The sequence below is a fragment of the Coregonus clupeaformis genome, chromosome 18, assembly GCF_020615455.1.
Source record: "Coregonus clupeaformis isolate EN_2021a chromosome 18, ASM2061545v1, whole genome shotgun sequence".
NCBI lineage: Eukaryota > Metazoa > Chordata > Actinopteri > Salmoniformes > Salmonidae > Coregonus > Coregonus clupeaformis.
This window is the reverse complement of record NC_059209.1, coordinates 34472019-34482030: the sequence shown is the minus strand read 5'-3', so window position 1 is coordinate 34482030 and position 10012 is coordinate 34472019. Positions and strand designations below refer to the sequence as shown.

Sequence of the window (10012 nt, the reverse complement as noted above, 5' to 3'; positions counted from 1 at the left end):
GCACATTAAAATTCACAAGCTTCATAGCATCACAAACGATCACATTTCCGACTGCATCAGCATTGGCTTGGTAACAGCACCAGCAGCTGCTGAGTTGTGTCATCTGTTTAAAGCTGCAGGGTGGAGGGCGGAGGGGAGACATTACTTTCTTGGCTGTCAGTAGTAGGAGAGGCTCCCTCCTCTCCTTCTCTCTATCCCCCCTCCCTCCTTCCCCCCCCCCTCCATCCTTCCCTCTCTCCATCCTCATCTCCTCCTTCCCTCTCCTTCCTCCATCTCCTCCCTCCCTCCTTCCTGGCAGCACTCTGAGGACTGTGTCAGGGCCTGAGTCAGAGTGTGGACCAGAGACTAGGCAGCCTGACCTATAGTGGCTGGTCTCCGCCCGCTCGGCCAATGCACAGTTGATGTATAATATATTAGCGCTGCAGAGTCCTCAAGTCTTTAGAGCTCTGGGCTGTGGACTCGTCGTAGAGGAGATTAAAAACGTCAGTTTGTATCAACAAGTACAGGTAGATGGAGCAGCAGGTAGTGGGAGGGGAACACCAGCGTATAACAGTGTGTCTACCCCAAAAACACAACACTGAACTTACCCCCAATACAGTACAAAGCCTACTTATCATATTAAAATTCCTAACCTTCAGGTACTATATAGGCCTTAGCATAAGCCTTCTTGTGGATAGACAGTGGGCTAGGGTAGGGAACAAGATACACAGGTTTTATACTGACCAAGTAAAACCACTTCATGAATCATCCCTTAAGAAACTATTCAGAGTGATAGTTTTATTAAGAAATAAATCATTCATAATTAGAGATATCAACCTTGTTGCGTTACTGCTGTATCAAACTCCCCTCTCTACAAATATATACTATCATCTTGATGATAAATACTAAAATACTAATCCTAAATACTAAAATACTAATCGTAAATACTAAAATACTAATACAAAAAAAAGTGTTTCCATGAAAACGTATAAAAACCTGACATCCAGTTTTGATGTGCCGTTTTGTTACAGTTTAGTGTCTTTGGTATTGTTGGTTTGGTAAAGAGTTTAGCATTTTTACCCGCGTGAAAGAATCTCAGAGAATAACAAAAATGACTGTCAATTCAATCTAAATTCCTTTCTCATTGGATCTGGTATCAATATGAGACATTCCATTAGGTGTTATTGCAACATGTGACATTACCGTAACAAGTTCTTTGCGATATCCTTAACAGAACTAGTAGTGTAGATATTTAGGCCATCGATCGTCTTGTTTCACTATCCTCTAAAACGTCCATCTTGGACATCGTTAAAAAACAGTTGGGCGAAGCCTTTCATTCGAACAGTTCAACTGAACTTCAACACTTCATTTTCAATTGAAAAACAGTCAGGTTCAACTAGTTTGAACTAGTATTCAGTAGACATAAAAACATTTTTTTGTAAAACAAGAATATCCTGCCACTGCAGAATCGGACTTATTCCTTGCAGTTAGTTGCTAGTGGAGCAAAGTACCTCATCTGCAGGCTGGTTAATCTTCCAAATAAACCCACAAATGAAATGATTCTCCCATCCAATTTCATTTACAGTCGTTTTTCCTTTTCAATTCTGCACCGTGTTTTCCCATCGTCTACGTTTCTCTTCCAATTTCTCCTCCAAGCAGTTGATAAGCACCGGGTCCACTTTGGGGTCAAACTTGTTAGCAAACCAGTGGCCATAGTTCAGCAACCATCGCAGCTCTGCAGCCCCATAGATACAGACACTCCTCATGTGAGTCCCAGTGCAGGGAGGGTACAGAGACCCTTCCAGATAATTCCACTTCACCAGACGTGTCTTACTCTTCAAGTCTGTCACATCTGGGGCAGACCGGGAGATCTCTCCCGGTACACCGGGGATTCTCGTCAACGTCGCCCAGAAGTGTTCGTCCGGGGAGTACGTGTCAGCTGACCATTCCAGGAAGTCCCTCGCCACCCGGCTGGTTCCGACGTAACGGACAAAGTCACGGGACAAAACGAAGTAGGCGCTACCGATGAACATCTCGATGTCGTGCGGCGGCGGTGCCTTGGCGTGTGTGGTTCGGACAGGTAAGCGGCGGTACTCGTAGGGCACATCCTTCAGCTGGTGCTGGAAACGGAAGCGCTGTTTCTTCAGCTCACTGGGACGGGAGGTCTCCAGCATGTTGGCACCATTCAGCGCCTGCAGCTCCGACACCAGCTCACCGTTCGACCTAATGATAATAATAATCATTAGCATACATTTAATTTGTACAGTGCTTTTCAAGACTTTACAGATAAAGACTATGGCTGTGTCCAAAATAACCCCCTATTCCCCCTATATACTACTGACCTACTGTATATACTACTGACCAGAGAAGCTAGTGCTATAGGTGGGCCATTTCAGGAGTATATGACTATAAATACGATTTTTAAAAGACTACAGATAAGGACTAGGACTATAATCTGTCGATGTGCCCTTGAGCAAGGCACTTAACCTTAATTGGCTCCAGGGGCACCGTACTACTATGGCTGACCCTGTAAAACAACACATTTCACTGCAACTATCCGGTGTATGTGACAATAAAACATTATAAAAAACAATTACACTATGAGTAAAACAATCTGTAAAAGTGTTGTTTTCTTACCTGAGGGGGAAGTCCTGGCCGCAGAGGTTGATGACATACTTCCACTTGACCTCTGACCTTTCTAACAGGTCGTTGAGGCAGTTGAGGTCGGCGTTGAGCCGTGTGATGTGGGCGTACTGCACAGACTCCAGCTTGGAGGCTAGGAAGAGGTTGGGGAAGCAGTGAGCCAGGTTCCTCATGGCTGCTATGAAGCTCTGAGAGGACTAGAAGGAGACGATTATTAATAATAGTCCATATGAGACAGAAATGTTTCTGCAGCTGTACCTAACCCCTCCAATATACGCATGCACGTACATCACTAACAACCCTCAAGTAGTCAGCACAAATCCACTCAGATTTCTTTCCTACCCGGTCCAGGATTCAAACCGGCAACCTTCCGGTAGCGAGCCTGCCCCTCTAACCTCTAGGCTACCTGGCTGCCGGCCCTACCTTCTGGTCATAGTGGATGCAGTAGAGGTTGTGAGGGACGTAGGTGGCCCTGAAGATCCTCTCCACCATGGCAGCGTTCTTATGCACCACCAGGGAGTACGCCAGCGGGAACCTCCGCTCCTCTTCCGACACCGGGATGATGTCATATCCTCTTGTCTCGATGTACCTGAGATTAGATGAAATGAGAGATGAGATAGTACTTTATAAACCCCCAAGGGGAAATGAGGTTGTCATCCTTACAGCCATAGAAAAACCCAATACAAAATACTCACAACATTAAAAAACAATCACAGTCACTATAGATAACGAGGCAAGTTACAAAGTACCGTATAGAAAGCACAAGTACCTCTGACAGTCCGAGGTCAAAGACACAATGCTGTCATCCTCCAAGTCCACAATGACTTTGCGTCTGATCTCCAATGACTTCCCTACCTTTGACAAAAGGATCGTAAGGGAAAAAGTCAATTACTTTACTGTCTTATCCTTTATAGTTATTTTTAAATGTATATAGATAGATTTTTTTTTTTTTTTACATATTTAAATTGTCAAATAAATTCAATGTATCAATCTACCTCCACAGGGTCCAGTTGGTAGATGGCGGTGCAGTTGATGTTGTACTGGTGGTTGGGGTTCTGTGAGGAGCTGTCTGTGATTCCATAGGGCTCGATGTAGAAGCTGTTCCTCACCGTTACTTTAACATAGACCAGCTTCAGCAGACACACCACCAGCAGGACCAGGGACAACAGGAAGCACCTCTGTCTCAATTTATGTAACAGGACACATCTTATTTTCATTCTGCAGAAGAAGAAACACGAACAGTCTCAATGAACAATGCACTGTAACAGACATAAGAGTATTAACATAACTTTAATAACAACACGTTGTTCGGTTAACTCTCAACCCCAATCTCAGCCTTTGCCCAACGCTTTCAAATGTAAAAAATAAATAAAAAATGCATTCAGGTGTGAAGTTGTGGGTGGGAATTGCTCATAAATATACATTTTGGGAGTGGGTAAACGTACTTACCAGAAGTCTACTGGCACGCTCTGATAATAAAATAATGTCCATCGCAAGAAAATACTGCCTTGGACAGTTGGCTCACAGCGTTAGGCTGCGCGTTCCTGACATCTATTGCCACTTGCAGCGTAAATTCTAATCCCCCATGGGATGCTCCAAAAACGATTTGAAATGTGGACTCTTAACATTTCATGCGCTTTTGTGTTGGGAAGAAAAGTGCAATCATCACCTTGAAAATTAAGATTAGGGGCTCAATTCAATCCAACCCACATTGCAGTATTTACACAGTAGCTCTTTTCCCAATGGTCAAATTAACTCACAGATTGGTTTTGGGTCCTGTATAAAAACCTACAACTACTACAAGGGTAGCCTTTCACTTTTCAGAATTATAAGCGTGTGGGCACGGGATGTATATTGTAAATAAAGGATTTGGTGAAAAAATTATATCTGCCTCATGTGGGATTCAAACGCACAACCACTGACCTACGAGCCAACTGTTAGCGAGCTGCGCCCCAATCAACCATAGCGGTTGGGAAAGAAATACGAGTTAACATGACCACCGTTGTCATCGATTTCTTGTTAGGACGGATGTAGCTAAGAATATAAACGTACAATCCTCATAGCCTACATGTTTTTTTTTCTTCTTCGTAAAACCACATAGATGTGTATGAAACAGTAAGCAAAAAACGTTGAATTTGGTCAAATGCGGAAATGTGCCTTCGCCTACTGCCTTTTGAATTTTGTGTAACGTCAGTAGTCTAGTCAAGGAAGCATCATGCAAATATATATCGGCACACTCCACTTACCAAGACCAAATAAGGCACGCTGTCACCTGCTTTTACAGTATGCCTTGAGGTGATACCACCCAGCACATCTAGAAGCAGCGGTGGAAAAAGTACCCAATTGTCGTCCTTGAGTAAATGTAAAGATACCTTAATACAAATATACTTAAGTATCAAAAGTAAAAGTATAAATCATTTCTAATTCCTTATATTAAGCAAACCAGACGGCACCATTTTTTTGTTTTTAATTTACAGTTAGCCAGGGGCACACACCAACACTCAGACATAATTTACAAACAAAGCATGTGTGTTTAGTGAGTCCATCAGATCAGAGGTGACTCAAGTAAAAGTGAAAGTCACCCAGGAAAATACTACTTGAGTAAAAGTCTATAAGTATTTGGTTTTAAATATACTTAAGTATCAAAAGTAAATGTAATTGCTAAAATATACTTAAATATCACAGTAAAAGTATAAATAATTTCTAATTCCTTGTACTAAGCAAACCAGACTGCACCATTTTCTTGTTTTTTAAATTTACAGATAGCCAGGGGCACCCTCGAACACTCAGACATCATTTACAAAGGAAGCATGTGTGTTTAGTGAGTCCATCAAATCAGAGGCAGTAGGGAGGACCAGGGGTGTTCTCTTGATAAGTGTGTGAATTCGACCATTTTCCTGTCCTGCTAAGCATTCAAAATGCAACGAGTACTTTTGGGTGTCAGGGAAAATGTATGGAGTAAAAAGTACACTATTTTATTTAGGAATGTAGTGAAGTAAAAGTTGTCAAAAATATAAATAGTAAAGTACAGATACCCCTAAAAACTACTTAAGAGGTACTTTAAAGTATTTTTACTTAAGTACTTTACACCACTGTCTAGAAGGGAGTGTATTTCATACTGAACCGCTCCCTTGAGATGACGTAGAGGCCTTCTCAAGGTGCCTACATCACGATTTCAATGGTAGAGTTGAAGCACTAGGCCTGGGGTTCCCAAACTTTTTTGCCTTACGACCCCATTTTGATATCTGAAAATTCTGGCAACCCCAACCATGTGAAAAAAAAGTATGTAATTAACAGCCTATGTTTACTTTTTGAATTGGGGCTATGGCAGTCAATTGCAAAACATTCTGACAGTATTTTTGATTGTATTCTCAACTCACCATCACATACTCTTTTAATGTGGGGCTTTGACAGTCAACTGCAAATTAGTCTGACATCATGTATCTTATCTCACCACCACTAATGAGATGTGTGTGTGGCTTGATGCATGTCACGTCGGAGCTTCACAAAGTCAGGGGGTGTGGTCGACAGTGCGCACCTCATCTCTCCTGTCACATCCAACCTGGATCGATATTTGTTTTTAATGCAGATGAGAGCACTGAATCAGCGTACCATTCGTTTTAATGCTCGGAGGGAGACGGCACAGTATTCCCTCTGAGTCAGGAACCGAAATTCCTCCATAGTGACCCGTGAATGCGTTGTCTGCAGCATTTGGCCACGTGACAGCTCGACCAGATGGTCGATTTCACTTACCGGGATGTCAACTGAGCCAGGATCACAGTCAAACGGATTTCGCTGATTCGGTCACTCATCTGTGGAATTTTTTTGTATTTCCCCTGCATGCTTGCGTTCAGTTTCCCAAATATGTCTGTTACATAGGCAAGGAGACACATTTTCTTTTCATTACACAGAAAGTCAACAAAGTCTGTTTTTTACATCCATTGTGAATGACAGTTCCTATCTCAATTCAAAAAATATTTCCAACACTTCCCCTCGATAACCACCTCGGTGTGAAATAGAAGTCATGCTCTGATCCCATATCGCCACAGTTTTGCGAACAGGCGTGCGCAATGTAGTTTACAATTGAAGTTACCTGCTGCATATCTCAGAGTTCTGCGCTCAGCTCTTTTGCCACCAGTTGCTCTCAGTGAATCCATTACAGCTCAGTGGGTGTATCATACAATTTGCCCATATGGAAGAGTGCAGAGGCCTCCTATGATAGATGGAGCCCCATCTGTGCAAAAGCCCACCATTCGATCCCATGGAATCTGTTTTTCGTCAATATAGCAACACAGCACACTGAACATACCCCTGTGCTGTTTCATGCTCGGGAATCGTGAGACAGAACAATATGTCCTCGTGAATAGCATCTCCCGACATGTAGCGAACTAAAGTCAATGCATGGGCATCTCGGCCCACACAGCTAACGTCCATTTGGAGAACATAAGGTGGGAAGTTTTTGAGTCATTCAGTCAGTTTCCTCTGGATTGCTAGCTATAGCATCAATTCTTAGTTTCAAAGTATGATCTGACAAAGGTATTGATGTGAATTTCTGTGCCTCTGCCTCCCCACACATTGTTTTTACCATATCAATTGCGGCCGGTAATATCAAAGTCTCTGCAATAGTGTGTGGTTTCATACGGTAGTGGCTTAGCCATTCTCCGGGGGAATGATTCAAGTGCAATGGTCAAGTGCGGCCTTTTCCCACATTCTAAGGGCGCTCTGTAGTTGAATTGTAACTTTTAGATTTGAATAATTTTCATTTCGATTTTTAAGGTTAATCTTATTAGAATGATTTTGAGGGACAAAATATTTTATTTTGTATTTATTTTTTACCAGGATTTTGGAAATTCTCCCACCACCCATTTGAGAACTGATGGCTATGGGCAACAAGAGCTAGATTTACTACTCAAAAACAAAAATGTATAAGTTTTGCAACGAACTGTCAAAATGAAGACCAGAATTCACGTGTTTCACTATAACTAAACCTAAAACATCTGGTTTTCAATGATTTATTTTTTATTTATTTCATGAACGTTACTCTTTAAAGCTGCAATATGTAACTAATTGGGCGACCCGACCAAATTCACATAGAAATATGAGTTATAGATCTGTCAATGAGCACCAGCTTTATGTTTACGTTCCTAAGTTTCATTTTACATTTTAGTCATTTAGCAAGACGCTCTTATCCTGAGCGACTTACAGTTAGTGAGTACATACATTTTCATACCGGCCCCCCGTGGGAATCGAACCCACAACCCTGGCGTTGCAAGCGCCACGCTCTACCAACTGAGCTACAGGGGACTAGCAGCTTTTACTTTCGGTTTTGTACACCAGCTTCAAACAGCTGAAAGTACAATATTTTTGGTTATGGAAAATATATTTCACAGCGGTTTAGATGGTACAATGAATCTCTACACTATACTAACATGCTTGTTTTGTCACATAAACTGAAATTAGGCTAACTATTCTAATTTTAGCCACCAGGAAATTCCGGAGCGATTTCTGCATAGTGCACCTTTAAGCGTATTGTTTTCATTCTGCAGAGAGAGGGCGATAACATGACATAAATGACTATTAGCTGTGTGAGACATCTTATTTTCATTCTGCAGAGAGGAGACAAGACAATAACACAATGATAAATGACCATTAGCTGTGTGATAACATACAGGCATTATGGCCTCTCTCTACAGTCACATGATCTATAATAGCTGTGTGATAACATACAGGCGTTAACCTGTTCTTATGGGGGGGTGTCGTGTTCATGTAACAGGTCTGTGCCACGCAACAACTCGCGCACGTGCAGACACACACACACTCATGGAAAAATGTCCTTTAATGTACCATACTATCATGGAACAAGATATACTGTGTTCCCAAACTGTGGAGTTAGCCGGGGAGTCTGCCAGCCTAATATTTAAATAAACACAGCAGGTAAATAGACCAGTATTCATATCAAAGGAAAGGTACATACCTTGCACGCTAAAGACGCCTTTGAGTTTCTATTACATGCCATCAAAAAGTTTTCCAAAGTCTCACTAGACAGCCTACAGAGAGAAACAGTGTTTTAAATAAAAAATTCAAACTGTAACTCTACTCTTTCTTTTTTTAACTTAAATGTTTTCATGTTTTGGCACGGAGTACGCTACACTATACACTCACAAGTTTAAAGTCCTAAAAAAGTAATTGAATTACATTATAAGTTAAAGCACACAGCAGTAACGTGTATCTTTAATTATAACCTAGTAATACAGATATGAACATACATTCTCATTACAGGGATGTAGTCACATTAGCCTATAATTCAGTAAGCTAAACGCACGCTCATCACAAACCTGACTAACCTACACAGCGCTAGTAGTAATCAATGTTTTATCATTTAAAAAAAACAAGATAAAGTGGAAAAAGTCAGCATAAGGTGGAAATGAAGGTGGTTAAAAATTATCCCCACTCCTCACCGAAAAACTTTGTCAGTCAAAAAATATTATACATCTTTTGGTATATAACACTTTTAATAAAGCATCTGCTGTAGAGGAGATCTTAGTTTGCTCCGGGTGAAAAATTATCTGTCACTCACGGGCTATTGCTGTAAAGTACAACAAATACTTACAAAGGCAGAGGACACAGAAAAATACTTACCACATTTGTGAAGGAACTTGATTCGGAAAATTCAGCGCAGTCATGAGTGCCGTCTGTCTCTCTCTCTCTCCCCGGACCTCTGGCGCTCGATGGCTTGGAGGGTAGGTGTGGCAGAGAGCAAGAGAGAGAGAGAGGGGGGGGGGGAGAAAGACACACACACACACTGCAGGCAGTCACGGAGACACGAGCGAAAGACAAGTCCTTCTCCGCCCACTGCTGGTACTAACTCATAGCAGAGTGACTCACACACACACCGGGCCAACTACGGAAAAATGATGACATCACGTTTTATGTTTCACATCTTTCTCAGGTGCTTCAAATTAAGGCAGACCAGACACCACTCATAAATAATAAGCAAACAGACACATTCAACAATTTTCTTATTCAATAATTACTTAATTTTCTTTATTAAACACTTTACAGATTTTTAATTTTTTTACTGTCAATTAACAACAACATCATATCCAATTATGGTTTACTTAAGAAAATAAAACTTGCTGTCATTGTGGACGTCTAAATCAGGTCCAATAATAATGTAATTACAAAGAGCCTATTCCACATTTGGATTAACTTTACTTTATACAAAAACAATAACCAATAAGGCTTCACAATAACCAATTAGGCTTCACAATAACCAATAAGGCTTCACAATAACCAATTAGGCTTCACAATAACCAATAAGGCTTCACAATAACCAATTAGTCGTCACAATAACCAATTAGTCTTCACAATAACCAATAAGGCTTCACAA

The 10012-nt window shown here is 41.3% G+C and overlaps 1 protein-coding gene across 2 annotated transcripts; it reads right to left on the bottom strand.

The window, feature by feature from the left end:
* Window positions 1-762: 762 nt before the first annotated feature.
* Window positions 763-9367, bottom strand: LOC121530726 (beta-1,3-galactosyl-O-glycosyl-glycoprotein beta-1,6-N-acetylglucosaminyltransferase 4-like). 2 transcript variants are annotated; one of them, XM_041835922.2, is made up of 7 exons: window positions 9262-9367; window positions 8597-8669; window positions 3618-3840; window positions 3392-3477; window positions 3046-3211; window positions 2617-2819; window positions 763-2202 (listed from the first exon to the last, which is right to left on the bottom strand). In XM_041835922.2, the coding sequence occupies exons 3-7, from the start codon at window positions 3837-3839 to the stop codon at window positions 1578-1580; spliced, it is 1302 nt and encodes a 433-aa protein (XP_041691856.1). In that variant the 5' UTR covers window position 3840; window positions 8597-8669; window positions 9262-9367; the 3' UTR covers window positions 763-1577. The 2 variants fall into 2 exon arrangements, with proteins under 2 accessions (XP_041691856.1, XP_041691857.1); XM_041835923.2 differs by lacking the exon at window positions 8597-8669 and having other exon boundaries at window positions 9262-9365.
* Window positions 9368-10012: the final 645 nt, after the last annotated feature.

Bases quoted from the DNA above. Each gene is read 5' to 3' on its own strand.
- LOC121530726 (XM_041835922.2), bottom strand. From the start codon at position 3,839: ATGAAAATAAGATGTGTCCTGTTACATAAATTGAGACAGAGGTGCTTC. The intron at 3,212-3,391 runs GTACTTGTGCTT...ATCTAATCTCAG, and splicing joins TTGACCTCGGACTGTCAGAG to GTACATCGAGACAAGAGGAT. The intron at 2,203-2,616 runs GTAAGAAAACAA...TATTATCATTAG, and splicing joins GGCCAGGACTTCCCCCTCAG to GTCGAACGGTGAGCTGGTGT.